Raw genomic sequence first — 18,042 nt, 5'->3', positions numbered from 1 at the left:
CAGGGACACTGCTCAGGGCTGACGGGAAGATTAATAGAGCTAGCCAAAGTGCAAATCTAGCTGAAATAAAAAGATCCAAAACGATGGAAGGTTCAGCATCCAGGAGAACAAGACACTTAAACATACAACCTACGAAATGACCTAGAAACAATCTGACCTAGAAACTAGCCCAGTTGAGAAGTTTGGGGTTTCTGGTGAGAAAATTAAAAATATTTAATACAAATTAATACTTTTGCAAGACACTTTTTAAGAACTCTGATCAAAAAAGGTGGAAAGTGAAAGAGAACAGACTACATAAATCTATCTCCTCCAGGGGAGACAACACACTTCTGCACAAAACCACCAAAAACATTTGGGTGTGCGTTTTTTGAGAGAGCTACCTTTCCACGTAACAAGTGCCTGTATTAGCCAGCACTTGCACTGCATTTCTGCTTCCTCTCTCTTTCCATTCACAGTAGTCAAGTTGCAGAGTGGGTAGACAGAGAATAATGACGTTGAGCATGCACAACAACTGCTTCCCGAGGAGAGGGCCCAGGGGAGCATTTTTGCAGTATTATGCAGTCAGCCATAACTAAAACATCATTACCACCCCGTTCACAGTCCGGAGTAAGAGTGCAGACTGGAGCAGAGAGGAGGCGGATGGACTTATGAAGTTAATGACCGTTTTTATTACCAAAGAAACTCCACTGGCTATTTTCTCAGGTAATCACAAATTGTATTTTATGTCATTTAGTGGTCATTTTCAACACCTTAAAAATCATTATCACCATCTGGAAGAAAATCAGGGGAAGGGAAAGAATGAGTGGAGGAGATGGAACCAAGCAGTTTTTGATGAATGTGTAAAATTACACAATCTAACCCGCAATGATAATAATTAAAACTCGTGAACTGATTAAGTGACACAAGGTTAATTGGTAAAACACATGAATGGGATAACTGAAAGAAATAAGCTGCATTTCATGCTTTCACATAACCCAAAATGGTTCAAGTTGACAGAAAATGAAGGAACAAATCATCTCTGGTACATCACCAATATAATAACATTTCATAATGACACCATAAAAGTTTCCTGCTCCTGGGCTACACACCCAGGTGCTGAGGGGGAAAAGTGAAAAGTTTGCCAGATTAGCAAATTAAATTGCCTCCTTCAGTTTTTTAGTTTTCTTTTTAATGAGCTTTTTTCTGCACATTTGCAACAGATAAGTTAAAAATCTCAGTATAAACAGCTGGGAGCAGTTATGCCATTTAACCAAGGTAACATAGATGGGATGTTTGTTTCATCCACCTAAACAGGTAAATAAAATATTCCCCAAAGCAATCATTATGCAGAGTAATGTAAATACAACCATCATATTAACTATTCTGTGTCATGTGGTTGATATTTTTAATGCCTCTTTACCTTGAATTTCATTGCTTTTACTCATGATCAATGAAATAATTATGTATTCTAACTGAAGCATGGATTGTAGCTATAAAACAATACTATGAGTCAAACGATACTGAAGTAGTTATGCTAATACCTTTTTGTACTCTCACTGTATTTAAGAGTGAACTTTTTCATAAAGCTGACAGCTTTAATCTGTTTTTATTGCTCTCATACTGTAGTCCAGTCGTCAGTAACCTTTTCAATTTGAAGAGCCACTTTTGCTACAAAATAAAATTTGTCTAGAGTAAAAAAGACTTTGATCATATGCACCAAATTAAATGTTTTATTTTAAAAAGAGACGGAAATTAAATTTGGACAAAATGCCAAATTTAGAAAAGCTTGAAGCAAAAAACAATAAATTACTTTTATAAGTTTTGGTATCTATTGCAGATATTCTAACAGATATTGCATATAAGCATACAGAAGAACAGCAAAACAGACTTTTTTATTTTTTATTAAGACAACAGTTTAGATACTGTGACAAATTCATTAATGCACCTATTGACAAGTATTATCAGAGTTGATATATAAGTTCTATTATTGATTAAAAGTGTTTGGTTACATAATTGTACCTGCTGTTTAAGCCCACCTAACAAACAGATCATTAAATATGTTTATATGCCATTTTGAATTATTGATCTTGGCTTAATAAGAAAAATCTTTTGGGGGATTTTAATAACATTTAAGAGTGGGTGCCGATTATTTTCCTGCAAATATTTTGGATTAATTACCTATGATATACATCTGGTAATATAAAAAATAGTTCCTGCTTGAAATGGGTTTTTTTTCTCTTCACAAAGATCTGTAAAATTATTTTCACCTGTTTTTTTTTCTTAAAAAAAAAAAGCTCTTTTGTTCAATTCTGCACGCCTGAACCAGCTATTAGCCGTCAGCCTCCCTGTTGAGCCATTGACTTTCTCCTGCCAGAACTAGAAACAGTATTTAATTATGGACATACAAGAAAAACTAGTCTCTCATTAAAAACTGCAGCAGATAAACTGAACTGACACGTTAATGAGCAAGTTGTATACAGAAATGGAAAAATTGCAGAGGCTAAAAACCATTGGGTGAAGTAGAAGAAAAGAACCGCTGCCTGGTAATGATAATTTAAGCAGTTGCACTATAAGAATTACCATTAACAGTGCCCAGTAAAAACAAAGTGCGCTGGCAGTTTAAGTAAATACTATTTAGCTCATCTTATCATTAGAATTGCACCTGCATTTTTAACTGAATTCCTTAAATAAATAAAGTCCACCTTCCCTTTAAATCTTGAATGCATTTAATTTTCTTCCATCTCCCTTAAACTGCTCTAAGAAGCAAAAAAAAAAAAAAAAAAAAGCCAGTTAAAAAGAGCTGAAATCGTTTATATTTTCATGTTTATAAAGTGCATAGTGCAGTGATACAGCCCTGCGAACATAAACCCTTCCACCTGGTGCATTGTGTCCCTCGTCCGGGTTGTAATCTCGCCGTGTAATGAAGGTTGTAAATCAGCACCTTGGACAGCGATTTCAGTACCAGGGGATGGCGGACAGCAACAACAGCTGACATTCCTCCTTACCGGAGCTACCCTGCATCACGCTGATGACTAAACAGAGTTATTCAGGCTGTTGCACAGCTAGCTTAGAAGAGCTGTGATTCAAAGGAAAGGTGTAAAGAGGTTGAGTTTGTTTCTGTGTGAATGACGTCCTATTTAAGAGATATACTGCTGCTACAGAGTGACAAAAAAAAAAAAGATATGCTGAGAAGAGGATGAGTAAGATGCAAATTTCTCCCTCTAACAGTCCCAGCATGGTTGAGTGAACATGCATAGGTGATATCAAAGCACTGAACTAAAACAAATTAAGAAGAAACGGCTGATTTTTAATGGTCTTGATGTTTAGATGGAGCTGCAGAAGTGATGAGCTGCAAGCACACACACTTTCAGCACCTTTAGCATTTGCTCAATAAGAACATGGATGTTATCTTCAAAGTACCCATCAGCACACACATCCGTAAATCCAAAATGGAAACGGGACACACACACACACACGCACGCACACACAGCAATGCACCTCCAGTTTAACACTTCAGTGTGAGCCTGTAAGGCTGTGTGTGAAGCCTGGTAACCTGGCCTAGAAGTTTCCAGAGTCAAACCCTTGCTGTTCCTAATTAATAACACATTATTATAATTCTACTTATAAAAAACGAATGATGTCTGCATTAAGTTAAATATTCATGCTCCCAGAGCTGGTCTATTTTTATCATTAAGCCCTCACAGGTAGAAGAGCCTGCATTGTGACTGTTCTCTCATCCGCAGCCTGTCTCTTCAATGCATTCCTTAGAGTCCAGGACTGACAGCCAAAGGAAGGCTTGTGCATGACGAAGAGCGGGAGAGATGAAAAAGTGAGACTGCAGCACAGATCGATTCGGAGAGCAAAATCAGGAAAAATGGGGCAGAGAGGGAGACGAAAGGGTTTCACATTTGCTGTACAGTTTGAGAAGAACGATGTGTCAAGTAAAACCAGACAACAGCTGACGACGACTTAAACCTGTCATTGTGATTTAAAGCATATCTGGCAATGTTGAGTGTTTTAGCAACAAGTTTACTGTCCAGCAGGCCTGTGAAGGTGAGCATGGTCTGCTTAGCTATCCACACAAACCAGCAGAACCACAGGTTCGCTTCTGAATCCCCGCAGAGTCAGCGGCGGGTGGAGGAAAGGGGATTGGATGGAGGGCTGACTTTGACAGCTGGGGGTGACGGGATTAGCAGAAATGGTGGCTTGTATCTGTGGTTGCGTTATTCAGTGTGTGTGTGTGTGTGTGTGTGTGTGCGCGCGCATGTGGAGATACCAATACAGGGAATATTTAAGTTGCCATTAAGAATTTATTCTCCATTGTGTGTGCATGTGCGTTTATTTGCATGTATTAAAGCGTGTGTGCATGTTATTAAAAGCTTTAACACCCTTATGCTCACAATCCATGGTATGGAGTGTGCACATTACTATTCCTGTCACAACAGCCTTGCAGTAGAAGAAGCAGTGGTAGTGGAGGCAAGCAGACCATCCACTGTAGAAGCTAACGTTGACACTCACACACACCAGCACTCTTCAATCCAATCAGGTTGTGTGTGTGTGACTACATCTTGCATGTCCTTTTTATTTTTCATAAGTAGGACATATTTACTCTCCCTCCATGCTGTTGCATCGGCATGGCACAGCACTGTGATGTGATGCATCAACATGTCCAACCTCCCTGATTTCCCGGAGTGACCGCATGACAAATCCCATCACTCACCCTGGCTCTGCGCTCCCCCGTCCCCCTCCTCTGTGTCGGTCAGGTTGTTAAGCATCCCGGCTCCTCCGCGATGCTCCTTGTTCTGCTGCTGCAGAGCGATGTCACCGATCGAGCTCTCGGCGGCTCTCCCCGCTCTCCACGCACTGTGATGCGGCCACAGAAATTGCAGGGAAGCGGCGCAGAAAATGTGCCGGGGGATCCTCCTCACTCCTCTTCACTCCTTGCCGCCTGTAGGATGCAACGAAGAGAGGCAGCAGAAGAGAGAGAGGAGGGGGGGGGGGATTTTTTTTTTCCTCTATGTGGATCCTCCTCTTGACGTCTCTTCTCTAGCTTGCAAGCGTGACTCTCTCTGTTGCGCTCTCTCTCCAGAAGGAGGAGGAGGAGGACGGGGGAGGAAGAGGGAAGGTGAAGCTGCAGGAGTTTGGTGTATGATGGAACGCCTCAAAGCTGCGCATTTGCTCTCCATTTTTCGTTTCCCCCCCCCATTTCCTTTTCTTTGTCCCTTTTCCAGTTTTTTTTCGCCTCCGGTTCTTAATATCACTCAAAACAACAATATTCTCAGACGATGCTGCTCTCTCGATGTAAGCGCCAAGCTGATTGCATATTCAAGCAGTTGTGTGATTTTCTAAATATCCACTTCTGTCCTTTCTCTCTGCCTCCTTCTTCTCATCACCTCTGTCAGACAAATCTGTGATTGAAGTGAGCAGCCAGTATCCTCACCGCTCTGATGTTCTCCATCTACAGATGTGCTTCATGGTTTGGCTTCTTCCTCTGCTTTGAAATGAGCGACTGCACTCACTTCAAATTTAATGTCAAATGCAAATTGACTTTTTCTTTTTCTTTTTTCTTTTACTTTAGTAGAAAGACAAGTCATAAGAGTTATGATAAACATGGAAAGCCTCGTACTCAGACGTGCACACGCAGATTAATCCAGCAACTGGTTATCTCAGTCCTTCTTTGGAGGATTTAGTTCCAGCTGAGAGGACCGGCGCGCCGTATGTTGGCAGCTCAGCTTTGGAGCCCCGCTGGAAATTAGACCATCCTCATTTTGATCCATGCAGACTCATTCTGATCTGGTACACAGTGTTCTGAGAGCAGAAAAGTGAGCAGCACGGAGACGCCGGATGAGTGTGGTTCTGTGTTTTCTGCAGCGGTTCTGTTTATGTTGAATGCATCTTGTTTTTGGTCATGCTGGCATTGAAGCACAGAGTAGACTGCTACCATGAGATGCAGAATGCAACTCGGGACTCCCACATTTGTTGACACTGTATGAAATATAAACGGTTTTACAATGGTACAATAATTTCAACAAACAATCAAGCCTTGAAGCTTAGTCATAAGTTTTTACTCAGATGTTTGTGTTCTCCTTCTGCAGTTGTACTAACCTTCATGCCAGGTGTGTGAGCAGCAGCAGGAGATCCAGACAAATTAAATTATAATATTGAAGGTAAAATGATCCTTTGGATTTGCAGAGCTAAAGCATTCATGCCTTAAAACTCCTGCTCATCGTGGAAATTATGCAAAAATATAGATTAAAGCATCTTTCACTTTGATGAATCTGTACATGTTCAAGATGTGATATTAGATTATTTCTAGAGGTGTGCCGATCGATCGGCCACCGATCATAATCGGCCAATTTCCGTGAAAAAGTGTATGATCGGTGATCACCGATCACGGTCTCTTGTTGCCGATCACACAAACCGATCACCTGTATCTCATTTCGCAGCCTGCCTGTGCAGCCGGTCTCCTCTTTCCTTCATTCTGCGCAAACGCGCAGCAACAAATCCTGTGCAACCACCTGGTGAATGGCTCCATTCACCAGGTGGAGCCATTCACCAGGCTCCACCTGGTGAATGGGGAAGTTTGCGTGTTGCGGCGGAAAATTGAAGCACGTCAAAATGCATCAACACAACGAAGCTAATATGACATAAAAACAATGACATACTTGATGGAGTTTGGCTACATCGAGGCTCACGGCAGTAAAAAAAGACATATGGAGGATCAGATAGGAGGTAAAGCTGCGCACAGCTATAAACGCACGGTTTAGCATGACGGTCAGAAAGCTAAACAAATAACCCGCAAAATTATTTAAATCTTCGAGCTGTGATGTAAGACGCCGGTTCTGCTCTCGCTGTTGAACCGCTGCTACGCGCTACAGGTAGTAATATTTCACAGACGGAGCGCCGCTTCTGCTCCACCTGGTAGTGACTCTCACACCGAACCTCTGCTTATAGCTGCAGCATCTAACTTAAAAAAATACATTTTACACACGTATTTAAACTTTCGCTGTCCCAACATGAGACAGATAATCTCTGAAAAAATAATCGATCTCCTCCCTGTTCTGCATAATTACTCCGCTCAGTCAGAAACAGCCACTCAGAACTAGCAGTAATCAGCTAGCCGCCATGCTATCAGGAAGTTTTCATGCAGTAACTCAGGATTGTTTATTGTAATGGATCCTGTATTTGCCTTTGAATGTTAAGTTTTATGCTTGAATTTTTTGGTAATGTTGAGAGGTTTTATTTTAACTTTTTGCATTATTTAGCCTCTTCTGAGCCTTCATAAGTTATTAGTCTGTTGTATAATTTGCACAATGCCTGTTTTTTTCTTGGAAAAAGTTATTAAAAACAAGTTTTTGTCTAAATTAAGGTGAATTCATGGTTCCTTTTTCCACATAATAATTATGTGATCGGTATCGGTGATCGGCCCTCATGGGTGATCAGAATCATAATCGGCAGGAAAAAACCTGATCGGCACATCTCTAATTATTTACATTAGTTTCCTATAGTTTTTTTTTCTTCAGATATGTAATGCATGAAGACGCTCCATCATTGTTTTGTTTTAATACTTTTTCCACTTTATATTTCCTCTAAACTAGTACCAATCCACTTTTTTCACTTCCAATACGATACAGCTATCTGAGGTTCAGCATCAGCCGATACCGATCCAATCCAATTCAGAAAAGTAGCTTAAAATGTTTATTGTTTTAAACACAGACATAAATGTACTGAATAACAAATTCATTTGATAACTCTGCAGCCGTACAATACACCTCAAAACACCAATATATTCACAAGCTTGGCCAAACATGTAATTAATTTGTTCAGTCTGTTCAATTAGGAAAATAACAGCCAATGTAAAATAAATAATAAAGAAACTGAAGCTAATAGACTGAATAGATCTATCCTTATGTCATCTGCTTGACTGATTGATATGCTGTTTGTATTTTATATTTCACATATTTGGTTGTAAGAAATAATTTTTTGAGATAATGTTGCGTTTCTATATCTCATTTACTAGGATTCAGAATCCATATAAAATGTGACAAAATAGATTTTAAAGATTTTGAAAAAATAAACCAAATCTGCTGTCTGGCAGCCTTGTAACTATATGCAAAGCACCAAAACAAAGAGGAATCTACAAAAATGAAAGAGATTCAAGTAAGCTGCCTTCTTTGAAGGCAGGTTTGCTTATGGCTAAATTAGGATTAGAGTGCCGGTTTTGATCTCTTTGATGTTTTTATCTTTACTTTTTATTTTCTTATTCTCACTGTTTATGTTTTAATGAAGGTTTTAAGGTGTGAGTATCCTTATTAGATGGCGTACTAACTAAAACTCTGAGGTTTTAATGTTTTTATCTTTTTTTTAATTTGTTTTCATCTTTTTCAAAATCCTTTTCTCTTTCTCACTGTTTATTCCTGTTTTTATTTTAATTATGTAAAGCACTTTGAAATGCCTTGCCGCTGAAATGTGCTATACAAATAAAATTTGATTGATTGATTTGAATGATTTGAATGACAATATTGTTTTTTACCATGTGAAAGGTCTGCAAAATGAATATTGAACACTTTGTAAACGATGCATGCACAGAGCTAAGCTATAGAATAGCCAAGGGAAATCATTAACAGAATGCTTTAAGTTGCTATCATGAGTTTGATATCTCGTTATTTGTGATTTACAATAATTTGAATTCAAATATCAACTGAACAATTGTATCTAAAAAAAAGGCCATCAAGTGAATATCTTAGTTGTCAAGGACTATGTGAGTTTTATCTTATGATCATTGTGATATTTATTATGCTTATTTTTTACATCCCATACAGTGCAAAATGTCTTAAATTGAGCAAGTAAAGCAACATGACAAAAAGAAAGTAGTTGAGGATGTTGAAGAAATGCACTGCACATGCTGCTGCTGCTGCAATACTGCATCACTACTGCAGCTGTTCACATCTCTCCCCAAAAGAAGAGAGTGTAATTATCTCTGCTGATGTGTGTGCAGGTGTACATAGTCAAGAAAACAAGAATCAACTGCAGCCACTGAGTTTGTACACACAGATTGATATTCCGTGCAAGCTAGCTGACTCAAATGAAAATTTATTTTGCCCTAAACAAGCTGACGTTAACCAACTGACTGCCAAGTCTCTGTAATATTCTTTGATTGAGACGGACGGAAGGCCGGCAGGCAGCCAACAGTTAATCACATATTTTGTGCTTTACACGGTTGAGCGGTATTAGATCTAGTTTGATTACAATGACCTTGAAATCAACTCTTTTACACCTAATGAGTTTAAGGGTGTTTAAAATACATTATGCTAAAAAGAAAGGATCAAAGTGTCTCCGTGTGAGCAACAATAAACTAATCCTATCTGCAAATGTTTTAGTTTTTAAACCAAAATCTGTCAAACTCCAGTCCTCCAGGGCCGGTGACCTGCAACTGTTAGATGTTTCGCTGGTTCATCACGCCTGAATCAAACGGCTGATTTATCCCCTCAGGATGCAGTTAAGTTCTCCACAGTCCTGCTAATGACCTGATTATTTCAGTCAGGTGTGCTGTAGCAGAGATACATCAAAATGTTTCCAGACACTGAAGTCTGGAATTTGACTCATGTGGCATAAAGGACAGCTCACAAATTTATCATACAAATAATTATCCTTGATTTTTAGGGCTAAAATTGGAATAATATGGTTTAAAATAGATAAATAAATAAGTTTGCCAGCACACTTACAAATCAACATTTTAAATTCAATTAAAAAGAAACTATTTATTCCCAGGGGGCAATTACAAGAGCCACATGGAGCAAGTTCAATTCAAAGAGAAACTTTTCACCTTGCTACTACAAAATAAAATCTGTGCAGATTGATTTCACAAATATGAACTAAATAAAGGATTGTCAAATCTCAGGAAAATATACAAAAACATATTTTAGAACAAAATGAGTCATTTAACTTTCAAAAAGGAAAGACAAAACATTTTTTCGTAGAATGAGGTCAGCTGAGTGAGCCATAAAAATGGAAAGCGAAGAATGAACAAAAAATATAGTTTGAAAACCAAGACGCATTAAACTACTTTTAAACTTTGTATCATTGCATGTTCTGTGGTTGTAGATGATGTTCTAAAAATATGAAGAAGTACAGCTAAAACAATCATTTCCCACTGACTGTTTAATTAAAAACATTTCATATTTGGTTTTATAAGAATAACAGTGGAGGAGCCAAGGAGCCGCATGTCTCCACAGGTCGCACGTTTAAACTGATCAACTATGGCTAACACATACAGGTGCATATCTCAAATTTGATGTTCAGTTACTAACTCTGTGTTCTCAAGATGCTAAAGCTTGAGAACACAAGTACAAGATTTATAATTCCTGTTGGTACTCCACTCCATTGAGTGGCAGTAAAAAAACAACTTTGATTTAATTTACCAGCTTCCATTAAAACAACAAACGACAAAGCAATAATTTACATGTTTAGCTAAAACCCAAAGTAAAAAGCAGCACTTATTCATCATTTCAGCACCTGATGCCAAGTTTTAGTTTTCATTCCATCAAAATATTTCTTTAGGCACTTTCCTATTGTAAGTGTTTGCAAATCCGATAACAGCGCTTGTGGAAGAAAAGAAAGGCAAACAAAATACGCAAGTTACTACAGTATTCAATTACCTAAACGCACACACGCACACACACACACACACACACGCACACACGCACACACGCACGCACACGCACACACACACACACACACACACACACACACACACACACACACACACACACACACACACACACACACACGCACACACGCACACACACACGCACACACACACACACACACACACACACACACACACACACACACACACACACACGCACACACGCACACACACACGCACAGTTTTGTTGTTCAATCAATTCAAACAAAACAAAATTTATGGGAAATAAAATTGCCAAACTTTGACATTTCTTCCCCTTCTCAGTTAAATTTCCCAGTGTTAGAGTTCAGTTTTTCCCAGACTGTTATTCAGTGCACAGACTGCTGACTCATCCAAGCTTCAAAAAGGCGCCCTAAATGACATGGCTTGTTGACAACTTACCAGTATCTCGCCCATAAACAGAGTCGTGTTATTGGATTAGCACAAACCCTTACAACTATGGGACAGTGCCAAGAGGAAGTCTTTGGTACTGGGTGAAAGAAAACATACAACCTAAAGCAGAAGGATGTCATACAAATAAAAATGTATGCTTATTGGAGGAGTGTAAAGAGATGTTTGTGAAACTATAAAGCTTTTATATGACCCAGCGCTTTAAATCGAATGTAATAACGACAGAGTGCTGACAGCAACAGTGTTTATGTATGACTCGTCTGAAGCTGCTGTGTCCTTGCATGATTAAGTGCATGCAAGCATGCTTTTAAATGTTATTTGATGTTGCTCTGTATTTCCCAAGAACACCAAATATTCATTAGGAGAAAATTTATCAGAAAAATGTTTTTAAGCCACTGAACGCTGGCTCAAATGTCCTACGGCTTTGGCAAAACCCTCAGCAGAGGCTGGACTGTATAAAATCTGCTGATTTATGCTGAAGTACATGAAGTTTAACAATGTTTGCTTTGATCAAGAGCTTACGGGTAAAGCAGGAACACATCCACAATGCTTTTAGAGATGACAAGGGAGAAAGGAGATTCAGCTGCAGTGACTATATGTTGTCATAAAAGGGTTACAAATGTTAGAAGGCAGAAGATATTAAAAAGAAAATAAGGCAGGTTGGAAATTAGATGAGATTTGATCAGAAAAGAACAGAAAACCCAGCTTGTTTGTGCAATTCTCTACAAAAATAGAAAACATTGATCTAGCTGCATTTCGGTAAATCTGATAGCAAACATTACATTGGCTGATTTATCTGACAGATTCCAACTATTCACATTTGCAGTTTGTCAGTCTGGAGGTATTTGCTGTTTACAGCAGTGTTGTGCTGCATCGCAGATTTTATTCTTTTTGGCGCCATAAATGAACTTGTTATTAATATTGTAACACAGCATTCTGGGATGCCTGAAAATGGGAACAGCCTTGATTTAATTATGGTTATTAAAAACTCTGCTGGAAAGTTTATGCCTGCAGTTTTCAGATGGTGGCGAGGATCAGTGACATCACAACCAGACTGACTCCACAAACCTGCTGCCTCAGATGAAGGCAGCTGGCTCCCAACTGAGAGGCCTCTACTGTGCCACGAAAATAATAAAATAATAATTAAAAAAAAAAGATGAATCATGCCAACCCTGAAAAACCCAAAGAGGCAGAATGACAGTCTGTGAAAAGAGGAAAGCAAAACCCAAAAGAGGGTTCAGGGCCTCATAAGTATTTAAGTTTATGCTTCCATAATATAAAATTATATTACACCATAGCAGGGGACTTCAATCTGTGGCTCTCTGGACCTCCCAAACAATATTTGGCCAAAAATTATAAAGAATAAACAATGTTATAATTATAGGCGTAATATAAACAATGGCGAATTTAATAGTTTTCCCATTTTTTATTGCATTTCCACAGCAGAATGAAAATATGCCTCTTTCACTCAGATTGTTTACATTTTTATCTTGCTGTATGCTAGTGTAAAGTAATTAACATCTCATATAAAGAACATGGAGGTATTTACAAAGTATCCTAAGTCTAAAAGGAGCTTCTAGTGATGTAATTTTTTTAAAAAGAGTTTTCTTAGCATTTCACCTTGATAAAGTAAAAATTATGTACAGCAGCAGTTTAGGCCTTAAGGGAGCGCCATCAGATTACACAGAAATTATAAGATGCACTCAAGATACAAAAGTGGGTTTTGAAGTTGAGATTAAGACATGATTTTTTTAAAATTATTATTATTATTCATAAACACAGTAAAAATATTTACATTTTCTTCCACACTTCACTTAAAATCTGACTATTTTAAAATTTGTAAATCGTAACATGTATTTTTATATGAAGCCTTTACTATGATGAAAACTTCTACATCATTCATATGTTTGCGTTGATGAAGCAAAAACAATTTCAACATAATTTGAATTAGCACACAGTCTTTGTACTATTACCTTTTTATTTCAACCACTATTTTAGAAAAAGCATAAAAGTTTGGCATATTTAGAGATTATAAGCAGAAAATTCAGTTTGCCAGGTGTGTTAATTTTCTAAAACCTTGATTGATACAAAGGTTCTGTTCCAAATGTCTCATTACAGTGGACCTCCTCCTGTTTGCGGCTCAGTCTTCATGGATTCACATATTTCTGCTGAAAGTGACTCCAAGTTGGTTGTGGAAAGTCTGCCTATTCACATTTTTTTTTTTTTTGTAGAGCAAAATTTTCAGAAGAAAATGACTGTTAGATGGTGCAAAAGCGCTAAGACACTGTGTTTCCACTGTGCCTATTCATACATTTTAAATTATACTTGGTGTTTGAAGCATTAAAATAGGCAGTAATGAGCATTTCAAGAGGCAGTTTCAAGTATTTGCTGCTTTTAGCTCTTCGTGGACAGCTTTGGTCCCTAACTGTTCCCTCTACTACGGTTCTATTGTACTCAGAAACACACCACCTATTTCTAGCATCAAAGTGTAAAATGTTCTCTGGACTTTGTTTTGTCAGTGACTCTGTTTCTCAGATGAATCTGTAGCGAGAATTGATGTGTTTGACGTCTTCTGGTTGGACTGATCTTTCTCCAAGCACATGCACGTGATGCAATGATCACTTTACGCAGATAAAGGTTTTTAGGGGAGGCTTTGAGTGCGAGCATCGCGAATGTGCAGTCTCTACAACAAAATCGCATCACAGCAGACCTCAGTTCCAAGCAGATTGGTACCAGAGCTTCACACTGCAACACATTGTTTCACTGAACAATGTTATGCTGCTCAAGCTGCTTCAGATATCAAAGGATGAGATAGAGCAAGGACAAACTGTTCCAACCTGCAGTCTCTGTGACAATGCCTCGTCTCCTCTTGTGGCTTCCTGGCTTCCTGCCAGATCATTATGGTCTGTCTGTGCACCTTCAGTAGCTGACAAGGGCATACCGCATTTTTACACAAGTTTTTGGCAGAAGAAAAAAACAAAAGATATGGACACACACTTGAGCTTCAAGTGGAGACACGGGAAAAGAGACAAAGAGATAAAAACACAAGTAATAGAGTTCAAAGCCTTTAAAATCTCACTATGACTATTAAACACATTTAAAGCTTTATTTGATCCTAGAGACGAAAGCCGTTTCTTTCAATAAAGATCACTGGGTAATATGACCACTGTACAGGGAATAAATATAAATAAATCTAGTTGCCAAAAAGATCCTCATAAGCTAAATCTGCAGTGCAGGACCAAAACACATTCAACTGAAGCAGGATTATCATTAATAATGTAATGTGTTTTTTTCTGTTTGAGCTGTTTTTAGAAAGAAATATGAGCATATCTTTAATTATGTGTGTCTGATTGGCACCAAGTCTCATTACTGAGCCACAGTGCAAAAACCAGAGAATACAGTTACTACAAAACCGAAGCACTTGTGTTGAAGGGTTCAGCTTGATTAGATTTCAGCTTGGCTTTTCTCTCTCTCTCTCCCTCTCTCACCTGTTATTTGATTAGACTTTGCTCAAAGAACAATCCAATTATCTCCTACAGCAAGCCCAATGACAAACAAAACATATCCGTACATGCATGCAGAAACGATACTCCACGGGCGACTTTTACTAAACTATTAAGCGAGATGGGCGGAAGACAATTACCTGACTTAACGATGAACTTTGCTCTGGCTCAGCGAAAACTCACAGAAAAATAATGAACGCTATTCAGCAGAGACTAGGAAGCCTGTGACTACATCATTTGCCATGACACTGCTCCTTCAAATCTGAAGAGAATCTCCAATTTATTAAATGTAACCCCTTATTTGAAGTGTATTCCTCTAAAACCAAATCTAGTGCTTTCCTTGAAATACAGAGATTCTGAAGTTTGAAAGAACTACAACCTACTCTGTTGTATTTTACTAATTTGATGCTGAAATAGAAACAGGACAGAGATCAGTTGAGCCCAATTAACCATATTCGAACTCTAGCAGAATATTATCACAATGTGTTGTTGAGAGCAGAGTTTGCATGTCTGAGGTGTCAGAGATTTGCTTGTGTTGTGTTAAGACCTGCAGGGCCAGCAGAAGTTGTTGGCCCTCAGAGTGCCTGTCAAGTAATTAATCTGAGAATAGCCGGGCAGTCCGGAGAGATGAGCCACCACATTTGACAAGGCTTTGATTGTGAGACAGGCATCAAGATGTAAGGGCGATTCCCGTAGCCTCGGCAGGCGGAACAAGGACATCAAAGTGGTCCAGCAATGTTTCAACACAACACAGCAAGGCTTTTCTTCCCCAACATGTTTATCTGATAAGGCCTGCTGTCTAACCACAGATTGTTGTCTTTCTAAGACTATAAGCCTTCTTTCCACTGCGCTTACCTCCACTTTCTTTCAGTGTCTCTATCGCGAAACAAAAAGCAAACAGATAAAGTCAACAGCACTCTCTACTCTCTACTGTGCCTTGTTAGAAATGCTAAATGTGTGTAAAACTGTGCAGATCTAGATAGAAAATTATAGCTCTTGATAAAACACTAGGAATGACCCATATATATATATCGGTACTGTATATCGGCTGATGTTAGTGATTTACTAACATAACAATAATGTTGCAAGAATAAATAAATACAAAACATTTTAGATGAGAAAATAAACAATTTTCTTGCAAGACAGGAAACTATTTGTTTTTTTAAAATTAATCTGCAAACGTCAAATCAGCCATTGAATCAATATTTTCACCATTAATTGTGGTCTGCTATAAAACCTTTCCTTTACCTTGTAAACTCTATTAAACACTGAAACGTGTTGATATTTTAGTTTGAAGAAAGAAGCAATACTAAGAGGAAAAATATATATAACCCTAATTCTTTGGCTCAGTTATTAGTACAGTAAACACAAACCTACATGCATGTGTCATGTAATCTGATGAGAACAGAGTTTTTCATGCTTACTCTCCGTTTCAGGTACTGATTCAAAGCCTATATAATCAATTACTTTATGAGTTGAAATGCGTTTCAAAATCTGTCCGTTTACCTTGTGAAACAGCTTGACAATTTGTGCATCATCAATAAGCTGAACTGAATGATGTGAAATTATAAAGCAAAGAAAAATGAGGACTTTCACAAATGTGAATCATAAAACCCACAAATCAACCTCATGAGATTATCTCCAAAAACGTAATTAAGCTATAAGTAACAGAAAAGCAAATTTTGACTTAAATTATAACCAGATCAACAACGTGGTCTATTGAAGACTGATTTTGCTTGTCATGAAGACTTTGTCATGTTGTTTTAATTGTCATTTTGTACTGTCAAATCAGCGTTGATTGTGGTTTTACATGTCTGCCACTGATACTTAATTAGTAAAGATCTGAAAAACTGGGAAACTACTGATAAGACATAATCTGTATATATTTAATTATTCTGACATTCTTATACAAAAATACATATTGCTATCTGTCATTAGAGTTTGGAATATGGTTTGTCTCTCCCTCCGTTTCCTGGACTGAACTGCACACACAGATACTAATTCATCTATTGGAAACTCCAAGATAACTCAGAAAAACTGCGTTCGGTGAGGATCTCTTCTTCTAATGTAGCACCTGAATTCAATACCGAAATCAATTACTGACTCCCATCCAATTACTTAGGATTCAAACAAACAGCTTGTTAAGAGGAAGCTGGGTTGCACTCTTTTTGTTCTTATTTACTTTAAGCTTTTCTGTGTTTATACACAGCATTATGTTCACTATTTTTGGTTCTTCTAATTCAAATCTGCTGAAAACAAATCTGTTGCAAATCAGCGTGTTAATTTTATGCATTTCTTATATGAAAGAGGTTAAAAAAACATGTAACAAAGCTTTGTGACTTGAATTAGAAGCTGTTATTCATCTTCAATCACCCATAAAATATCACCAGTGTGTGATAATTTACTGACATGTTTCCAGTGCAGCTATCTGAGAGAGCATCTTCCCACGTTAGGAGAAGGTGAATCTGACAGAACAACTTGAGTGGTGCTGGGAGGAAGTCATCACTGAAACACCCCTGAAGTGTTAAATAAAGACAGCAAAGAGAAAAACAGCAGTGGATGTACCATCTCCAGAAAATAAACAGCACACAGCAGAGGTTAGGATGCGGTGTGAGCTGAGATATATTTTTAGTGTCTCAGATCAAGAGTACTAAATTTTGTGGGTACAGCGTGTACATGGAGCATGCTCTTTACATTTTCCCCATCTCCCCATAAATTCACAAGCAACCTCTTTTTTTTAAATTATATTTCATTTATTCCACGGAGGAGGAGGGGGAGCACGAAGAGGAAGGAAATATGACCCAGTTTTATTTTCTCAAAAGAAAAGAGATGTATCAACAGGGAGAGAAAAAAAGAAGTGAGAGAAGAAGATGAAGAGGATGAGTGGGGAGCTCTGGCCTGAATGAGAAGGGAAAGAAATAAGGGCACATTTCCATATATGGCTCCACTAAAAACATCACTGTAGTTAAAATATGAATACTAAAAAAACAAAAATGCTTGTTCTTATGCATGTAATTCGTGCTATTTTCTTAAATTTTGGGGAATGCTGTAGAAATTGAGTCTATTTCGGTACAATTGATCTACATTTCCAATGTGGATAATCATCAAATACTTGCAAAAAAAAAAATCTACTCTGACAATGAAGACATTTTTCCCCCAATCACCTCTGAGATGTTCGCCAAAATAACTGAAAACAGCATCAAGGCGGTTCTCTCTCCTGAAGCAACATACCACAGATTTTTGCTCTTGTACGGTAAGCTGCTTTACAGCTGAGAACATCTGCTGACATGAGAGAGGAGACGCTTGACTGAAATGATAAGGGGGCGGTTTATCCGGTGCAACACAAATCATGTTTCGTCTTTACAGAAACATAATCAGAAGGATCATGTTTTTTAAGGAAGCTGGAAGCTGTGTGTTCCACATTAGTTGAAACAACAACAAAAAACAATTTTATATGGTTCT

General features: G+C 38.1%; 1 protein-coding gene across 3 annotated transcripts in view; it reads right to left on the bottom strand.

Annotated features, from left to right (window-relative positions):
* Positions 1–18,042, bottom strand: part of slc12a5a (solute carrier family 12 member 5a) — a 155,260-nt gene that overhangs the window by 95,923 nt on the left and 41,295 nt on the right. Inside the window, exon 1 of one of the 3 annotated variants that reach the window (XM_008408932.3) lies at positions 4,700–4,935. The exons of the other annotated variants lie outside the window; for them this stretch is intronic. Within the exon in view, the coding sequence (XP_008407154.1) occupies positions 4,700–4,754 (55 nt within the window). The 5' untranslated portion in view covers positions 4,755–4,935. Of the gene's footprint in view, positions 1–4,699; positions 4,936–18,042 lie in introns of those variants that run through there. 3 annotated transcript variants of the gene reach the window in all.

The sequence above is a fragment of the Poecilia reticulata genome, chromosome 5 (assembly GCF_904066995.2).
Source record: "Poecilia reticulata chromosome 5, P_reticulata-male-v2, whole genome shotgun sequence".
Classification (NCBI taxonomy): Eukaryota; Metazoa; Chordata; class Actinopteri; order Cyprinodontiformes; family Poeciliidae; genus Poecilia; species Poecilia reticulata.
The sequence above is the reverse complement of the archived record's forward strand: the minus strand, read 5'-3'. Positions and strand labels throughout refer to the sequence as shown.